At 38.1% G+C, this 20,562-nt stretch overlaps 1 protein-coding gene across 1 annotated transcript in view; it reads left to right on the forward strand.

Annotated features, from left to right (window-relative positions):
* Positions 1-20,562, forward strand: part of USP24 (ubiquitin specific peptidase 24) — a 174,801-nt gene that overhangs the window by 61,763 nt on the left and 92,476 nt on the right. Inside the window, exons 13-24 of the mRNA XM_003340095.4 lie at positions 4,781-4,888; positions 5,485-5,580; positions 5,693-5,854; positions 5,987-6,034; positions 10,897-11,004; positions 11,570-11,719; positions 12,105-12,236; positions 13,698-13,809; positions 14,303-14,379; positions 16,412-16,552; positions 17,424-17,477; positions 18,607-18,722. Coding sequence (XP_003340143.2) covers positions 4,781-4,888; positions 5,485-5,580; positions 5,693-5,854; positions 5,987-6,034; positions 10,897-11,004; positions 11,570-11,719; positions 12,105-12,236; positions 13,698-13,809; positions 14,303-14,379; positions 16,412-16,552; positions 17,424-17,477; positions 18,607-18,722 — 1,304 coding nt within the window. The remainder of the gene's footprint in view (positions 1-4,780; positions 4,889-5,484; positions 5,581-5,692; positions 5,855-5,986; positions 6,035-10,896; positions 11,005-11,569; positions 11,720-12,104; positions 12,237-13,697; positions 13,810-14,302; positions 14,380-16,411; positions 16,553-17,423; positions 17,478-18,606; positions 18,723-20,562) is intronic.

Below are 20,562 nucleotides of genomic sequence, written 5' to 3' on the forward strand. Positions count from 1 at the left end.
TCTATATTGACTCTGAATACTGTCTCTGCCAACTTTTATCTCATCCCACAAAGACATAAGCCATATTTCTATCAACTTCTTACACATTTGCATATCACATAATAATTTAATTTGAAGATTAATTTTAAGCATAATTCAGTTGCTAAAATAGCCTTGAAGCTACTGTGCTAGACTAAAATTTGGTTTGTTAAATACTGAAAATATGGCTAACTGAACATTGGCGGTCTGTATAAAGACTCATTAGAAATATCCTTGAGATTTGGAGTGCAGAGAACACCTGGACTCCTCAGAATTGATAAGACTTGACTTAGCTCCTAAAAGGTTTCAGATTATATCTTCACATTCCTCGAATTTGTTGTCATTTTACTTTCTTGCCTTTTCATAAGAAAAAGAAGGAAAAACGGGGGAAAGGATTATTGACCCTAGCTAAAAGGTTGAAAATTCCTTTTTTTAACTTAGTGGCAGTTTTAAACTACTTTTTTTTCATATCACTTCTGTCCCCACTCCAATCAAAGCACAGTACTTGATATTTATTTCATTTAAGAAGTTCATGGGCTGCACTTTTTTGTCTCAGCTTTTGTTTGAAATTAAACTTTTACAGGGAATTAATGGAGATTTGGATTTGGTAGTGTCTGCATTTAAAAATTGTTTTTAGAGGGGCAGCTGGGTGGCTCAGTGAATTGAGAGTCAGGCCTAGAGATGGGAGGTCCTAGATTCAAATCTGGCCTCAGACACTTCCTAGCTGTGTGACCCTGGGCAAATCACTTAACCCTCACTGCCTAGCCCTGACCACTCCTCTGCTTTGGAGCCAATACACAGTATTGACTCCCAAGATGGAAGGTAAAGGTTTTTTAAAAAAATGTTTTTAGGAAAAGAAGTTGTAGCAGATTTTATATTAGTAGTAGTCAAAGTTAATTTTCTAAATTACTCATTAATATTGAAAGGTAAATTTTAGTTAGATCTCTCTTTTCTCATCATCCCTCCAGTATTTGGAGAAACAACTAATAAGTCATCAAGAAAATATTTTAGGATGTGCCAATCTCCTTATAGTATGTCTTAGCATTTATTAAAAATTCATACTATGGAAGATTTTCAGGTTGCTACATTTGACATCAATCACCTCAGACCTCTGAAGATTTAGTACCTTACGAGTTTTTTGTAATTCCAAGAATATTTAGTCTGTCTGTCTCACTCTCTATCACTGAGCCACCTAGCTGTCCCCCACACCTATTGCTAGGCAAGTCAGGTCTGTCAGGCCTTCACAGGGAGTTGGTCCATCTGAAATCTTAGGGAAGCCAACATCCTTCAATCTTTGTGCATAGTAAGCACTTTTCTGTTCATTCTCTTTCCTTCCTTCCTTCCTTCCTCCTTCCCTTCCTTCCTTCCTTCCTTCCTCCCTCCCTCCCTCCCTCCCTCCCTCCCTCCTTCCCTCCTTCCCTTCTCTCTCCCTCCTTTCTCCCTCCTCCCTCCTCCCTCCCTCCTCCCTCCTTCCCTCCTTCCCTCCTTCCCTCCTTCCCTCCTGCCTTCCTGCCTGCCTTCCTGCCTGCCTGCCTGCCTGCCTTCCTCCCTCCCTCCCTCCCTCCCTCCCTCCTGCTAAGCTGACCCTTTCACCACTGTTGTCTTAGTTTTTAAAATGTAGCAATAGGACAAGAAAAAGAAATTAAAGGAGTAGAATTCGTTGACACCCCCCCCCCCGCCCCCCATTTATCAAGGTACCATTCACTAGACTGAGACATTGGATTACTTGTAACATGTTAGAGATTCAGTGGAAAAAAGCTAACTTGAAAAAGGAACCTGTAAAGTAATAGGGTATAAAAGGAACTCGCCGAAATCATCAACTTTTATGAATATGACAAAGCTCAGAAAGGAGACAGAAAAAGAAGTGCCATTTTAGTAACTCCAAAATGCATAAAATATTTCACATTCAACATTTCAAGACACATCTAGCACTTCTAGAAATGTAACTATAAAACATTCCTAGAGAAATCAGGGTGAAATCAAATAATTGGAGAAAATATTCTTTATTCATGGTAGGGCTGTTATTAGTGTAATAATAAAATGGCAAACTACCTAATTTATAGATTTTGTGCCATGCCAAACTTTTATTTTTTAGAGCCTGACAAAGTTAATCTGGAAGACTTGAAGAAAAGTAATGATTTTTTAAAATATTTTAATTTTTGCCAAGTACATGTCAAGATGGAAATAAAAATGATTTTAAAAAATATTTTTTGAATGAAAGGGGTCTACCACTGCCAGACTTCAAAGAATGTTATGAAGTAACGGTGAACAAGAAATAGAATGTATTGAATAAGAATCAGTCAAACACTACTAGTGACCTTGTATTTAAAAGTTCAGGAGGGAGCGAATACTTGACTCTTTGGGCATGGGTTAAAGTTTAACCTTGAAAAAAGGTCAATGATTCTTTTCAAATTATATGGCAATTTTCAAAAAGTTGCCTAATAATAATTTTAATATTAGTATTAACAGAAAATGAATATGCAGAATAGATAATAAAATATTAATATTTAATATAGTGAAAACCAAACACATTAACCAAAAAACCTCATCCTTTGTCTATACATGCAACAACAACAGCAATAACAAAGGTTGTTGGAATGTTATCTATATGTATTTGTTGACATCAATATCACTTTATATAGACTTTTTCCGTGGGCTTTATACTTTTTTAACATTACCATAAGATTCCTTTATAAGAATCTACCATTCCCTATTAGATGTTTAATTTGTTTCCAGTTTTTTGCTGTTAAAATAAAGCATCTGTGAGTACTTTTGTACTTCTTTGTCCTTTTTTTATAATTTATGGGCACTGCCTTAGTAATTGGAGTCCTAGGTCAGAGTATGACCAGAAAACATATTTGGAAGGGACTTCATTAACCAGATAGCCTAATCCATACCTGAAAGAAATCCCTATCATGACATCACTGAGAAGTATTCTGATTGAAGACCTTTCTGAAGGGATAACCCACCACATCCCAAGAAAATCCACTTTGCTTTCTTTACATTTTATTGATATGGTTCTGTGTTGTCTAATACTCTTGACTTTCAGTGTCAATGAAGACAAGTTTTATTGATTAAAAATACCTTCATTCTAATGGAATGCATATAATTTGCAGTTTAGTCAAACCAAGGTTAATAAGGTTTTACTATAGAGAGTTTATCTTCAAGGAACAAATCTGTTATTTTTCCATTAAAACTTGGTTGTTGGAGCAGTGTGCTTTGAGTTGTGTTTTCTTGTGCTTATTCAGCTCACCTATCAGCAGGTATTGTGTAACAAGCCCAAAGAGGCACACCATATTTGAATTCCACTAAGATGATCCCAGTCCCTCTTAACCAAAGAATGCGTTTGACAGTTGCTGAGCCACAATACTTACTGAAGAGGGAAACAAGCATTTTGGGTTGCTTGGAAATCAAACTCCCCAGAATTTAAGCTTCTAGTGGGAGAAGTCCATAGACCTTTGGATCCTGGAAGCTTTGTGCTCAATTACCTTCCACTCATTGGCCCCTCAGCTTCTCTATTTGAATGTGAAGGCCCTGGCCTAGTAAAGTGCTTCTTAGCATTGTAATGTGATATTCACATGAATAGCTACTTGTCTTTTCACCCAGCCTCTCACCCTTCTCTGCACTTTCACACTTGTCTCCACTTTTAAACCAATTTCTATCACTGGTACACTAGTTTCCATCCCCTCTGAACTCCTGAGGCAACTTGTACTCATTCATGAACACCCCCCCCCCCCAATTATGTCTTTACTAGATTCTTTCATTTTCAAAGATAGAAAGATGCTCTTCTCTTGAAAAAGCAAATGGATTTTCACTTGAATTGTTGCCCATTCCAGATATTTTCTGTCCTTCCTTAACATTTTTAGGCATTTCCTCACTAGCCATTCTTTCTCTAGCCTTGTACAATCTGGCTTCCATCCTCCCTACTTCCATAAACTTTCCTGGGATACTTAGTAAACTCTTTCCCTCTTAGGCAGTTCTTTGTCTCACTCCTCCTAATCCTTGCAGATGTAATCAATAATCCAAACAAGGTTTACCACCTCCCTCTCACTTCTTTGCAGCTCTCTATACTGCTCTTTTCCCATAGCTTTTGGGCACAGGCTCATGGTCCATCTCTGACAGGTTTTAAGGGAAGATGTTGAGTCGAGGTGGCTTAAACCATCTAACATGCTACCTCCTGACTTTCCTTGGGGTACTTGATTATCTGGTACAAAGTGAACTATCAGCTGAACTGCCAGAATACCCATGAACAAAAGAAACCCAAGGCATTTAGTATAATGTTGGCATCATGTTATTCCCTCTCATTAAAGGGCTGCATGAGTCAGGAAAAAAGTACTAGACTGCTTTCATTCAGATGTTCAACTCCTGGGTTTTCTTCTCCATTCAGTGGGGATAATGTCTTCAAAATTGTTATGAAGAATACACGAGACATATCTGCAAAGCAGTTTTCAGAGTTTTCAAGAGTTCTATAAATATCAGTTATTAAGAATGACAAACATGTTGGTTTCTTAGCCTCATTGAGAATTTAGTTCTTTGGAAATAGTTTAACTTAGAATTTTATACTTTTAAATCTAAAATTATTTAGATAAAAATCATTTATTGATATTATGCCCATTGTAGGGGTTTAAATACATAAAATACATAAAAAATAGTAATTATACTAGTATCAGTTGATCTTTCTGTTGGACATTTATTTTTCTACTTTTAAAGACTAGACTGAAAAAATCCTCCAGCCTCTTATCTTTTTCACTTCCTTTTTCAGGCAGGACAATCATCTACTGTGATTGAGAACATCCACACTATTATTGCTGCAGCTGCTGTGAAATTCAGCTCAGATCAACTGAATCATCTCTTTGTTCTAATTCAGAAGGTGTGTGTAAAGGAAAATTTATTAATGTTTCCCCAAATAATAACTTTTATTTCTAGTTTTCCTTTTCTGGAATGCTTTATTTAAAGCCCCTGGGGGAAGGGAGGAAGATTTGATTTGTAAAGGAGAAAAAAGAAGTATGAGCTTGTGACAAATTATTTCTTCACAGAATTTTAGAATTTAAAGGGACTTGCATGGCTGGAGTGGACCTTACAGGCGATCTAAGTCCCATCTCTTCCTTTTACAGAAGAGGAAGCCAAGATCCAGAAAGACTCAGTGTCTTTCCCAGTGTCACAAGGAGAATATCAGAAGTGATCCAGCAAAACCATCTATTTTTCAGCTTTCTTAGGGGCTGGAGGAACTCATTATAAATTACACCACTCCGGTGGTCAAGGCATGCAATGGCTGGATGACTACTAGTTGCCTTTTTGTAGATGTAATTGTTTTTCAGGATCGGGTTGGTTATACTGACATTATTTCTATCACTGAAGGAGTCATTCTGATCTCCCTCTTACTGTATGATATTAAAATAGACTGGATGCATTTCCCACACATCTCATACCATGCCTTTATCCTTTATTTTCCCATTTACCCTGTAGAGCTGGGAAACTGAAAATGACAGAGTAAGACAGAAGTTGTTGAGCTTGATTGGGCGCATAGGTCGTGAAGCTCGATTTGAGACCACCTCTGGAAAGGCAAGCAACCAAATGAATTTTTAAATTACAGACTAACTGTGTTTCACATAAATATTTTCAATTGTTTATTTGCCTCCTTGACAGATTCATTGCACATTATCTGTCCTTGCAGGTTCTTGAGGTCCTCTGGGATTTGGCTCATCTTCCAACCTTGCCTAGTAGTCTCATTCAGCAAGCTTTAGAGGAACACCTGACCATCCTTAGTGATGCCTACGCAGTAAAAGAAGCCATCAAGAGAAGCTATATCATTAAATGCATTGAAGACATTAAACGGGTAGGAGACTATGACCCTGTCAGCAAAGGTGCCCCATTGTGATATTCTGATCTTGGAACCTGGGCATAGGAGAATGGACTACCCACTGTTTTTACTGAGGAACTTAATATTTCTTTTAAAATACATTTTCAGCCTGGTGAGTGGTCAGGTTTGGAAAAAAACAAGAAGGATGGATTCAAGGTAAGAATTTGCAGATAGAATCTACTTGAAGGTACACTGGTGGTAACCATTCCCTTTTACTATTTTCTCACTTTATGATGACTGGTGTCTCTGCAATAATGTCAAATTCAGATTGCATATGTCATGGCTAACTTATGGTTTAGACTTCAGACTATTATTAAGTCAGGGGTGATTGTTTTTGTTTGTCCTCTCCCAACCCCCTACTCCCTTACCCCTACTCCCTACCTCCATGAAAAACTATTGACCCATGAAAGGGGGAAAAAAATTAGTCTCGGGTCATATATTTTTTTTAAAATTCAACTTAGTTTTTTTCCTTAAAGAGAAATGTAAAGCATTTTTTTAAATTTCCATTTTGTTTTCAGTTCCTAATTCTTTCTCCCCTTCCTCCACCCATTGAGAAAGCAAGAAAAGCATAAGCTATTATAAGTATGGAGGCAAGCAAAATAAATTGTTGTGTTAGCCATATCTGAGAAGAAAGACCTTTACTCTACACTCAGTCTACCATCCCTGTCTGAAGCCAGGAGTGTGTTTCATCTTATTTCCTTTGGAACAGTAGTTGATTCTGTTGAGTTGATCAGAGTTTTTCAGTCTTTTCAGGTTGCCTTTACCGCAGTGTAGTTAGTGTATAAGTTGCTTTCCTGGTTCTTAAAGCATTTCATCTAAATAATTGTAAATTTAAGAACAGAAACCACACAACTTTATTTAAGAATGAATAAGAATTTAGTAAGTGCTTAGCAAGCACCAAATTTTGTGCTAAGTTTAGAATAGAAATAGAAAAGTAGTCCTCCTTGCTCGCAAGGGAGCTTGTATTGTAATGGAGAGATAACACAGGAGGAATGGTGGCCAGGAAAAGCTGTTTTAGTCTAGGGAGTCACTAGGATGATGATTGGAGTCATGGGACCATCCATTCATTGACAGGCTGTTTCTGAAGGTTATGTGAATTCTCTTGTAGTTCTCAGATTAATGAGTACCACATGTAAGAAGAAGGATACTCAGCACTCCAAAAGGAGGCAAGAAAGGGAAAGAAAAACATCCACAGGAAGAAAGTGTGGCTTAGGATTGGGTGTGTCTAGTGTTGCTGTTTAATGAATATCTAACTGAGATAATGATCCTGGAGAGAAAGCCAGGAAAGAGAGATGGATAAAGAGAGACTGGGGACATTTCCAGGTGAAAAACAGGGCTCCTACTCTATGGTTGTTAGGCCAGTATTGGAGTAACCCCTTGAAGGGCTGACATGATTAGTTGATTTCCTAATGATCACTAGTGTTCAGCTGCTTTAATTGATATTTTTTTAGAGAGACCACTCATTCCCCACCACCATTAGCCTTCCCCAGCAGAGATCTCCCTCCATGGGCTTGACTGCCAAAGTGAGGAACAGTGCTGAGTTTCATGCAGATGGATGGCTCTGCATCCCTGGCTTTTCCATCTCTGTCCTGTCTTTTGAAAGTATGGGAAGCATTGTTGGTATTTTGGGGGATTTTTCCTCTATGTTCAGTTTGCGGATAGGAGTCCATTATTGTGTGTTCTGCTACAAAGCTGCATTTGAACATTTATGTCTTTGGGACATTTCAGTGCTTTTTAAAAAAGACTGTAGTTTGATTTCTTAGGCCTAATCAATGGAAGTGTTGATTCTCCTCTTGATAGTAAAGAATTATTGATTAAATTGGTTAGCGTAGTTTTTTTGTTAGGAAGATATAGTTCTAAATATTCCTGTTGTTTTTGCTTTCAATATCTCAAATAACTTGTCTTTTTCTTTGGATTTGAATTTCATCCAGAATTACTAGAGTAGAGAAGTTCCCATACTAAGTAAAAATATAGGATCAGACTGTCTTTATTCTCAGCAGCCCTCTTCTTTATGGTTAATGAAAGATAAAATGGGAGGCACCTTTCCCTCCCTTAGGGAAGTAGCTTTTGAAACTCATTTTTTTGACCACCTTTATTCCTTCCTTTCCTTTCCAACTGCCACTAGCTCTGGAGGCCTTCTAGTGAACAGATTCTGCCTTGCTCTTTATTCTTTCACAAATCTGTTAGTTTTTTCAAAATCTTGAGAGATTTCTCAAGGAACAACAGGATAGATTTCTGCCTTTATCTGAGGACCAAAAGACAAAATTCTTCCTTTTCTAAGCCCTTCCTCAACCCAATTTCCAGTGATCCAAATGTCCCGTAATTTTGTTATTAGCAGTTAAATATTACCACGGGGGCCCTAGGAAGTTCAGCACCCCTTGATTCTTACTCCTAGTGTGATCATTCTGTATTGCCACTAAAGGTGTTTTTCTATGCTATGCCCTTTCCTGCCAGGCAGCAAGGTGGGCTGACTGGGGATTCTCTCTCCCTGCCCGGCTCCACAGAGACTAAGCAAAGGGTAAGAGGAGACCCCCCCACTCCCATCCTCAGCGACCTGTCTCCTCTTCCAACTCACTCCCTTCTCACTGCTCTTGACAGTAGGCTAATAACTGCCACATTCCATTGTTGTTTGTTCAGATATCCTGACTCGCATTTCTGTAGCTTCTGCCAGGATACTTTTGGCTTCCTTGGGCTTCATTCACCTCTCTCCCAATCCTTACCTTCCTTTTTCCTATTTTTCCATTCTTTTTTTATCTCCTTTTTCTCTCTTCCCTTAGGAAAAAAATATAAGTTAATTTCTTAAAAAATAATAGCTAAACATTATAGACCCTGTTTAGGAACTCTCAATAGCCTATATATAAACTCTCTTAACCTATTATCTCAAGTCCTCCATTCCCTTCTTCAACAAAGATGCCAAGAAATCTGATTTCTTCCTGAGTGCCCATCCTCTGTTATATTCCTAAGATGATCAGGATATAGGTAATGAATGGTATGGCAAAGAAGATGAAATCCTCCTATTTCCCCCTTTAAAAAAAATCTCAGAGTTTACTTATATTAAACTAGCTTTACCATTTTGATTATAATTGGGATATTTTTAACTCTTAATGAATCATATCAAGTCTTGTAAAAAAAAATTGTTAAAGTGCTAGGTTGGATTGGTACCTGCTTTTCCCCTCCTTGAATACCATCTTCCCATCTAATAATAAAAAGTAGTATGTGGTCAGATGTCATAGAAATGGTGTATTAGAAAGGTCATTGTGGTCCATGAGTGGCATTTTCCTTTTTGTTAATACTAGAGAATGCATGTGGGCAGAATAAAAATAGCCCAATCTTTGAAGCATCTTAGGTCCCATGTTATATGTTGGCTATTTTTTTGGAGGGAATCATGAATTACCTTTGGAAAACTCAAAAGTCTGATATACTAACCATAATAATACTTACTAGTATTACTGTTGATTGCTAAAAGAGTGGTGGTCATATTTACATCTTAATGTTTTATGTTTTTAAAAGTACCAGTCAGGATTGGAGAAGTTTTGAACATCATGACTTTCTGGTACTTCTACTAGAATAGGGATTTTTCTCTGGCCCTTGAAAGTGCCTTACCCATAATATAAACTCAACAGATCCTTCTTTTAATTGTTTCCCCTCTCTAAGACCATAGTGGGTACTGGGTCCTTAAATTAATGTATTTTTTATCAGAGCTTTATTTTTCTTAAATGCTATCAAATACCAATTTAAAAGTGATACACAATTTTACAGAGACAGCAGAGAAAATCTGAGATTTCTTCGAATAATTCTTGTAGGTAATGACTTGACCTTTCTATAATTAATTCTTCCTAGTATTTTGGTTCTAGATGTTAGATCAAATCCACTGTTATATGCCACTTGAATTTCCTACTCTATCTTAAAATGTAATATAAGATCAAATCTCAGTTTATAAGGTACTATTTTTGGAAAGTAATTCCTTTTTAAGTCAAGAAAACTGATTTATAAGAGAATTGGAAGCACAATATTAGAAAAAATATTAATCTAATTGTCAATGATGAATCTTCTAAATCCAAATTTTATGAGCTATATTGAGTAGTCCTTTTAGATCTTTGAATTCTGGCCTGGTCCAGAATTCTAATATCCCTTTTCCCTCTTTGAATAAAGGGAGAGGTATAATTTTTACATATAGATGTGTATATGTGGTGTGCACATGTGCATACACACACTCTTACAAAGATATTATTGAGAGGCAGCCAACTGGTTAAAGTGAAATGGATATTGGACTAAAAGGAGGAGACTCCTGGGTTCACATGTGAGCTCTGGACATTTGGTAGCTTTTTGACCCCAGCAAACTTAGTTTCCTTGTCTATAAAATGAGCATAATCATGTGACCTACATCAAAGAGCTGTGGTAAGGACTGAGTTTTGTAGATTTTAAAATGCTATAGAAATTGGGTTTGTTTTTCATTTTACTTCTCTTTAGTGTAGTCATAAATTGGGATCATATATCCCCGATACTTGATCTGACATATTTGGCCTCTGTCACCCTCAGTAGAATGTTGATAATATGATTAAAGCCAACATTTAATTTCCTTTTATTACTAGATAAAGGATCAATTACTTGCCAGTCCATTCATTAATACCTAGGTGTTAGGCCTTTGCCAGCAACTGTTTACTTCTGTTGATGCTCTAGCAGCATGTGCTACCTAATATTCTGCCTCTGGAGTTGCTAATTCCCTGGTGTGTGGGGAGGGTTGTCTGTTTTGGGTGCCCTCATGCATTTACCATCATTTCATACCAATTCCTGTGTATGATACTTGGACTTAGGATATTGCATGCAGGATGAGGACCTTTCCTCCGTGGTGTGGTTGCATGAAGACAGGTTGCATTTTTGAGCATTGTGGAGAGAAAGGAATGTATTGTAAGAAAGATGTAATGAATTTCTTGGTTTGGTTTGGTTTTTCAGTAACAAGTAGGGTTGACCTATGCCATGTGTCTCTTCATTTAATAGTCATTCATTTTTCATTCTAGTCATCACAGCATAACAATCCCCAGTTTGTCTGGGTGGTCCCTGCTTTACGTCAGCTCCATGAGATCACCCGATCATTTATCAAACAAACCTATCAAAAGCAAGACAAGGTAAGAATTTTGCTAATGTATAATGAGCCAACTACAAAGACTGAGGGTGGTTTTTTGGAACTCACAGAGGAGCAAACTGAAATCCTTGGTTTTTATGGGCAATCTACTTGCCTAGTGGATTCTGTGCTTTCCATTTTTTGCATTAAAATAAAAGTTTGGGGTTTTTTTCCCCCATAAACTATTTGGAGTGTGTGGCCCAAATTAGACAAAGTTAGAAAAGGTTTCCAACAATTCTGAGAGCACAAGTGTGCTCGAGATATTTGGTAAGAGTCATATGCCTCAGGTGTTCCAAACTTGACTTGAGAGAATAAATAAGGGAAAAATGGAAGACTAACAACATCTTTCCTAGTAGAAAAACATATAATTGGGTTTTTGTTGTTGTTGCTTTAAAGAAACTAAATGGGTGGTGGGGAAGATGAAGAAAAGGTTCCCTAAGTAAATACAAGATTGTGTTCCTCAGGCCTCCGAGCCACATATATGTAAAGGCTAAACATAAATTTGTGTGCAAATGTCAGAAGAATTAGACAAGACCCTTAAACTTTCCAATTCACTATTTTTCCCCAAGAGTATCATTCAGGACTTGAAAAAAAATTTTGAAATCGTCAAGTTGGTGACAGGGAGCTTGATAGCGTGTCATCGACTTGCTGCATCTGTATCAGCACCTGGTGGCTTAACTGGTTCAACTCTAGTGGACGGCAGATACACTTACCGGGAGGTAGTGTTTGTTATATTTTTGTATTACTTAAAAATATTTATTGGATTTCACTAGCCAGAAGTATTTAAAAATAATCTTTGTTAAGGAATCTTAATTTGGGATTCATCAGTATATTAAGTATTTATACATTTGTTGTTTCGTTAAGGAATCTTCATAATTAACTTTTATTGGCTACTAAAAGTTAAATATAAGTATCCTATGGATAAATGTCACACTTCAATCTTACAAATCAAAATCATAAATGACATTAGCATGTAATCCTTAAGCTTACTTTCATCTACATCGTGTCCAAAATACAGTATTTGAGAAGTCAAAACTTAAAACTTGAATTGGTTTAGTTTTAAGTATGATTAGAATTAACTAAGTAAAGTCTTCTCTCTTTCAGTATTTAGAGGCACACTTGAAATTTCTGGCATTTTTCTTGCAAGAAGCTACACTGTATCTGGGTTGGAATCGAGCAAAGGAAATCTGGGAGTGTCTTGTGACAGGACAAGATGTTTGTGAATTGGATAGAGAGGTAAGAAACCATTTTTGTTTGGGAATGTGTGAAGCTTTATTACTCATGATTTTCATGTTTTTTTGTGTCTCGTTCTATTTTTAAGTACTTTGAATAGAAATCTTATATGAGTGATGAATCGTTTTGGAAGTACCAGAATTACAATGTGCAAAAATTATTTTTAAAATGGATGTATAAATATACATGTATAATCTATGTTTAGAACAACTTTTTATACTCTATTCTGCATTAAATTCAAAGTAGGTACATGACCTAAATATTAAAGGTAAATACCACAAGAAAATTAGAAGCAAAATAGATCTTCATATACTTTTCACAGCTATGGGCAGTAGAAAAATTCTTAACTAGACAAGGGACAACGGCAATTACAGAATTCAAAACAGATGATTCTGATTATATGAAATCAAAGGGATTCTGTGTCCACAAAATCTGTGCACCTAAAATAAGAAGGGAAATGGCTAAATGGAAGAAAATCTTTGTATCAAAATTTTTTTGATAAGGGTTGTGGTATCAAAGATTTAGAAACAATGAACAGATACATAAATATGACTAGAAGCCCCAGCAGGTAAGTGGCCAGAGGATAGAAACCAAGAGTTCATGGCAAAGAAATCACTATGGCATCTAAATTATAGATCTAGTGTCATATCCATCCAACTAAGTCATGAATGAACTGGCTCTGAAGAAATGAGAAGATGCACTTTCTTTACAGTGAGAGGGTTAACACTGTGCGTAGTGTCAAAAGTCCATGGATTCTTTTTTTTGCCCAACTGCCTTTTTAAAAAATTATTATTCTTTGTTATGACTGGATGAAGATGACAGAAACAAAAGCTATCATTTTTTAAAAGGCCACGGTCTTTATTCCCTTATGGAGCCCACAGCCTAGTTTAGGCATAAAAAACCTTAGATAAATTGCTACAGGTACACAAGATTCCATGGTTGGTGCCCTAGAGAGTGCCAAATGAAGTCCTCTTTGAGTTCAGACTCCATAAACAAAAAGACTTCCATCCATTTAGCACATGTGCCACCAAGGAAGGTGTCGCTAGAAGTGGGTCTTAAAGGATTCTTATGAGGAGGGAGGGCCTTCTGTGTAGAGGAGACCAAAGAGCCAAGCACCAAACCCAGGAACAGGTGGGCTGGGTTCAGAGAAGAGAGAATAGACCAGAAAACCTGGAAAGGACTCAGCTCAGGAGACCAGCTTGGGCAGAGAACGTGATGACACCAGGTTTTAAAGGGCTCTAAGTTTGGAAATATTGGGGGGGAGAGGATTACATAAATGTGACAATTCAAGAATTCCAATGACTTCTGTGTGCAGCAGGGGTACAGTGCTATAGGAGTGCTTTTCACAAGGGGGTGTTTTTAAAATTTTACTGTTTTTTCAAAACAATTTGCCTTTGTTCTCACCATTGTGGATTTTGTATTCAAAACTGATGTTGAAGTGAAGACTATGTTCTCTGGTCACAGATGTGTTTTGAGTGGTTTACAAAAGGACAGCACGATCTTGAGAGTGATGTTCAGCAGCAGCTCTTCAAGGAAAAGATTCTCAAACTGGAGTCCTATGAAATTACTATGAATGGTAGGAGAACATTCTTTATCTTTACATTTTTAAGGACTGATTTTAAAAAAGAACTAATATTTGCCATTTTTTGAAATAAAATTTTAGATAAAATTGACTAAACTTTTTAGAATTTGACCCTGAAATTCTCATGACATAGAGACGGTAGCCTAGAATTTTCAAAGGCTTTGTCCACAACCCAAGCCCTAGAATATCCTACTAAACTGCATATACTTCAGTGTGGTCTTGGGGACAGACCATGAGGAAATCCTCAGAGCCAGAAGGAAGCCCATCTTTTTTTTAAGCCATAACTTATGGTGTCAACTAAGACATGAAGAGGTTATAGTTTGGCCAAGTAGAAGGGGTGCCCTCATTGATGAAATCACAGAGCTTTTGAAACATTGAAGATAAATCTGAAAATTAAGTGTAGATTTACGTATTTTTTATATTTGTTTCTATTTGAATGACCCATTTTCCTTGACATATTTATCCTAGCTTCTGTATTGGCTTACAGGTTTTGGCTTATTTAAGACCTTTTTTGAAAATGTAAATCTCTGTGATCATCGATTAAAAAGACAAGGCACTCAGTTGGTAAGTAGCAGATTTCATTCTCAGGCTACAGTGACCAAGGTGATAGCGGAAGAAAACATCCTGATAAACATTCATTCACGTTACACACTTTAAAAAGCCCTGGAAAGCTCAGATACTTCTCAACAGAGATACCTGCTGAGCAGGCATCTTCTTGGCCTCTAGCTATAGAACCCACATTCTCCCAAGATGCTCTCCAATCCCAGCAGCCCTCATGAGGCCTCTCTCTGCTTCTCCCACCCCTCTGTCTGTCCCTGCATCATCTCCTTGGCAGCATCTTCATCTACCAACCCCCTGGTGGGGCTGGTTCTTAGAAGCTGAAGCTTCCTTCCCCAAGTGCCCCAAAGACTTTGCTCATTGTGTCCTGGGTTGATTCATGTCCAGGCATGCCCTCCCACCTTTTGTTTTTGTACCATGAACATCTCACTCAGTTCTCTGCTCATTTTGTAGACCAAGCTATGATTTCATCAATATTGGTAGTTCTAGCTCCCTCTGCCAATTTAGATCAGAGCCTGCTTTAGGCTACTTAAAGACTTAAAGAGTTGTGGGGGAGGAGGCAGCTAGGTGGTTCAGTCAACAGAGAGCCAGGCCTAGAGATGGGAAGTCTCCAGTTCTAGTCTGGCCTCAGACATTTCCTAACTGAGTGACCCTGAGCAAGTCACTTAGTTTCCATTGCCTATCCCTTATTGCTCTTCTGTCTTAGAATCAGTATTGATTCTAAGACAAAAGTTAAGGGTTATTAAAATAAATAAAAAATTTTAAAAGAAACAATACGATCATCAGGTGAAATACAAAACCAGATCTCTCAGTCTAGTTGCCTTTTATCTTGGCACACAGGGGTTGTTCAACTGAAATACATCTTTTTTGTTTGGAGCATATTATTTCTTCCTATTTTTTCACCTCAAGTATATTATGGAATTAATTATAGTGATCATAATAATGGTAGTAGTTAGCACTTAAATGGCATTTTAAGGTTTCTAAAACGCTTCCAAATATTATCTCATCTGATCCATATAACAACCCTACAAGATGGGTGCTATTATTATACAAATTTTACAAATGAATAAACTGAGGCTAACATGAAGTGAATTGTCTAAGTCATGGATAACTGCCAGCAGTTGGATATGAATTCAGATCTTCCTTACTCTGACCCATCCTGCATATGTGACCTTAAGTAGGTCATCCCAACTCCAGGTGCTCAGGACAGCACTCTTAAATTCATCAGTTTAAGAAAAAAATGTTAACTTATAGAGGGAGAGTTTTCTTTCCTTAGGGATTTCCCATACAAATGAAATGACTGATCCAGGCCCCAGCCTCTTCCTTATCTTCCTTCTAGATGTTGGTTTTTATTAATCTATTCATACTCATTAAGAAAACAGTTTGGCAGAGAGATCTATTTATCCCAAGTCATATTCTTTGAAGAAACCCATTATTAAAATAGGAAATTTGGTTTATTTATGCTTAATATATTTAAATCTATGCATGGAAATAGTATTTGCATATTCTACATATATCATGTTCGTAATTGTGTCTGTATTAATATGTACTCAATCAATGACCAGACTGTCAAAGAAAAAATATTAATACTCTACTCTTGAGTTTTAGGCCCACGTCTGCAGAAACAGCTTTTCTTAAATTATCATTATTTTGCAGCCTAGCCATTTCTTCGTTAGCTCTGTCCAAATAAACATAGCCCACACTCCCCACCCCCTTCTCATGGACATAATTCTCTATCCCACAATGATTGGAAGTCTCCATTATAAGACCCTTGTACAAGGAAATGGTCATGGTATGTACAAATTTCAGAGACTGAAGGGATAAGGAAAGAAAAGTTTTTCCCTTAGCTAGATCAATAGACCAATCTCTTCATGGGGTGGGGAAACCTCAGTGACTCGTGATTTTAGGCAGATGAGTTCAGTGTGCTTCTAGAGAAGTCCTGAATCCATTTCTAGTCACTGTAACCTACACTCTGCCAAGGGCAAAATTTGTGTTTGTGTGTGTACACAATGCAATATAATTTTTATCTTTTAAACAGTATGTGGAGAAGTTGGAGTTGATTGGGATGGATTTTATTTGGAAAATTGCCATGGAATCACCTGATGAAGAAATTGCTAATGAAGCCATTCAACTGATTATAAGCTATAGTTATATTAATCTGAATCCAAGATTAAAGAAGGTGGGTGTCATGGGCAAGGAAAGAAGTTACTGCTGAGAGAGACACTCCACCATTTTTCTTCTTCTTTAATGCAATTCCAGATTTTTGTTTTGTTTTTGTTGGGGGGATTTGGTTCTTAAGCATTGTAAGGGGTAAAATTAGGGGTTATTGACTGAATATTATACTAGTGGTCGTCAGGGATTAATTCAATCCCAATAAAATACTCAAGTCATCTTGGAATTAAGAAGGAGAGAGAGAGAGAGGAAAGAGAATTTAAACTGCTCCAACCCGGGCTGAGCCACACAAGAATTCAGAGGCCTTGACCAAGGGGTATTCCCAATCTAGCTCAGCTAACAGCCACAAGGCCTCCTCTGAGATGAGGGGTCTCCTAGGATGATAGTGCTTTAGGAGGTAAAGGAAAAAGGAATCAGCCTAAACCACTCACCAAGCACACTAAGAACTTCTCCCAGGCACATCACCAGGAAGCTGCAAACACCAAACTGCCAAGACGCCAAGCACACTGCCATGAATTCCCCATGCTGCTGAGACCAACGTCTTTGCAAGAGAGAGAGAACCAAGAGAGGAAATGACGTGAAATACATAGACAGTTGTTTACATCACTTCCTGCATCTCACATGTACCAATGGTAGCTTAAGCTAGACTTAGGACAGCACAGGGGATCTGTCAGTTGTTTCTTATTTGTCACTTGCTAGCACATGTGGTCATAGGCCATCCTCCTCAACACTTCATCCTTAAGTAGGGGTGTATACATTCCTGGTTGCTAGCATTTCTAAAGACTAAGTCGGGTTGAGTAAAACTAAAATTCATAGCATAGGTTTCTCCCCTTGACTTATTGCCATAGTGCTAATTTCCATTTAACTTGCCCTTCTAGGATTCAGTGTCATTGCACAGGAAGTTCATTGCTGATTGTTATGCACGCTTGGAAGTGAGTATCCAGGTTCCCTCTGCCTCTTGTGTCTGATCTGAGCTTGCTAAAGAAAGTGCCCTTTTCCTCCCCAAGGGCTGAGCTCTGGTCTTGTACAATAATGCAGTCAGCCAAGTGTCTGTCTCTCTCTGTCTCTCTGTCTCTCTCTCTGTCTCTCTCTCTCTCTCTCTCTCTCTCTCTCTCTCTCTCTGTCTCTCTCTCTGTCTCTCTCTCTGTCTCTCTCTCTCTGTCTCTCTCTCTCTCTCTCTCTCTCTCTCTCTCTCTCTCTCTCTCTCTCTCTCTCTCTCTCTCTCTCTCTCTCTCTCCCTCCCTCCCTCCCTCCCTCCCTCCCTCCCTCCCTCCCTCCTCCTCCTCCTCCTCCTCTCCCCTCCTCTCCCTCCACACAGTCCCCCAAGTTGTTGTTTCCTCTTGTTTTATAGTTAAGAGATTGGAGAGGTACCCTTAGCACATTACTTAAATAGAGGCCTGCCTCAGTTTCCTCATCTAAAATATGGGGCTAATAATAACATTTACCTCATAGGGCTGTTGTGAGAATCAAATGAGATCACACTTGAAAGCACTTAGTCCAGTGCCTGGCACACAGTAGGCATATAATAAATACTTGTTTCCTTCCTTGATTGGTATGCATGAACATGCATGCATATTTAACATTGCATGGCCTCTTTTGTATCTCTGCGTTGCTTCCCTGAAGATTTCCTTCCAAATTCAATCTGAGTTTTTAATGACTATTGTTTGTGCTCAACTGTGCCAGTTCTGAATTAGTAGGCATTTATTAAGCACCTAATATGTGCCAGGGACTATGCTAAGTGTTGGTACAAAAAGACAAAAGATAGTCCCTGCCTCAAGAAGCTTATAGTCTAATGGGGGAGAAAACCAACCAATAAATATATCTATACATTCAGACACATGCAGGAAAAATAGTAATTAATTGACAGAGACTGGACACTGGAGTTAAGGGGAATTGGAGAAGGCTTCATGTGAAGATGAGATTTTAGGTGGAACTTGAAGGAAGCTGAGTGCCAGAGATGAGATAGGAAATAACTTGCCCATGACCATGTTAGACATGATCAATCCTACTAACCCACTCATCAGGGAGCCTGTATTAAGTGTGGTGCACACTGTCTTGCAGGCAGCCAGCTCAGCACTTGGTGGCCCTACCTTGACCCATGCTGTAACTAGAGCAACCAAAATGCTCACGGCAACAGCCATGCCCACTGTAGCGACATCTGTACAGTCTCCATACAGGTAAGTTTGTGTAGAGGGTTAAACTTCATTAAATGTTGGAATTTTTCATTTTCAAACTATTGCTAATAGTTATGTGTTTTTTTCATAATGGAAAGGAACCGTGGGAGGGAAAGAGAAGAGAATAAACATTTATATATTTGTTATGTGTAAAACACTTTGCTAAGAACTTTTACAGATATTATCTCATTTGATCCTCCCAACAGCCCTGGGAAGTAGATGCTATTGTTATTGCCATTTTCTACTTAAAGGAAATGACATAAGTAGAGGTTAAACAACTTGTACAGGATCATAGCTAGTTAGTGTCTGGCAGAATTTTATTTCAGATCTTCAGACTTCAGGCCCAGCATTTTATTGTGCCACCTTGCTGCCTCAAAAATGGAAAATCTTGGGTAACGATGACTGATTTATGTCCTTTGGAAAGACTTCAGGTCCTAGAGTTTAGCTGAGAACCTACAACGAATCATTCACTAAGCCTTTATTTTTTAAGTGCATACGCATCCCAGGGGCTATGCTAGGCATGGTAATTAATACAGACCCAATGAGTGAGACTGTCCTTACTCAGAGCTTTCATTCTGGTAAGAATATAAATAAAGGCAGTTCTGCTATGATGAAACCTCTACATTCCCCTATGGCCTTGGGGCACAACACTCATAAAAACATAGATAGGAAGCCAGTACAAAATAGGACTGTTTTACACGTGTTAAAAGCTCATGAAATACAGAAATACTATAATAAATACTTGTTGCTTGGGGCCACTCCTTGGCCTGCTCTCCAGGCTGTACAAGCAAGTCAGCAGGTCCCCTCAGACAAGAGGCCATGTCAGAAGGGGTAGGGGTGGTGAGCACTAACCCTTCACTCACAGCTCCTCTTGTCTCAGAAGATATACAAAAATATGTCACCTTACTTTGAAAAAGTCCTGGCATTTGCTATGAAAGTGGGCATCAAAACAGTTGCATTTTGAGTTACAGCGGAGTTGAACAGTTCTCTGCATTCTCATTGTTACAAAAGAAATTAGGCAGAAGCAGATTCAAAGTTCAAACTTTTGAAATAGACTTTAGAGCGGAATTGATTTACTCCTTCAAAACTTAGCTCTGCTTGTCCTCAGGGGACAGGTTATCCCTGTCATCATTGGTCCTGACTTGAAACTTTCCATTTTTGTAAAACTGGCTAGCTCAGCTACTCTGCATGCCTTTCCCTTCATGCTGAGATGCTGACCCAGGTCTTTGTTCTTTGTCCCTCTGGGAAGAGAAGCATTTAATATCACTGAAATCATAGTTCTCTTCATCAGTAGTTCACTTGCTTAAAAAGCACTGTGTTTTTTCACTGAGCATTCCAAGTGCATACTTTGATTGTAGACTTGCTCATGTTCTTCAGTAGTGGCCAAATCATCTTTGGCTTTGAGACTGTTCAAGGTGGTCCATTTAGACTCCAGTTCCTGGGCAACTGGTATAAGAGCCATTGACTATTGAATGGCCCCTTCTTTTTTAACTCAGGACTTTAAACCTTATAAAAAGCTCAGTTTTCAAAGTATTCTTGAACTTGGGTACCTACCACCTTCCATTTTAGAGAGAGATGTATTTAAATTATGAGTTTGGATGGGAGTTGATTCCATAAGTGCCTTGGTTATCCTTTGGAATATAGCCTCCAAATTTAAAAATTACTTGAGATAAGGAAGCCAAATGGATAAGTGGTTAAATACTTCTCCCTATCTTTTGGGTAATTAGTTTCTTCTTTTGTTAGCCAGTTTGCAGACTGGTAGTTGACTTGAGATTTCTTTTCACTTTTCTGTGATATGATGAAAAGATTATGAAAGATCGAGTCCCTGTTCTCTACTGATATG

The sequence above is a fragment of the Monodelphis domestica genome, chromosome 2 (assembly GCF_027887165.1).
Source record: "Monodelphis domestica isolate mMonDom1 chromosome 2, mMonDom1.pri, whole genome shotgun sequence".
Taxonomy (NCBI): Eukaryota; Metazoa; Chordata; class Mammalia; order Didelphimorphia; family Didelphidae; genus Monodelphis; species Monodelphis domestica.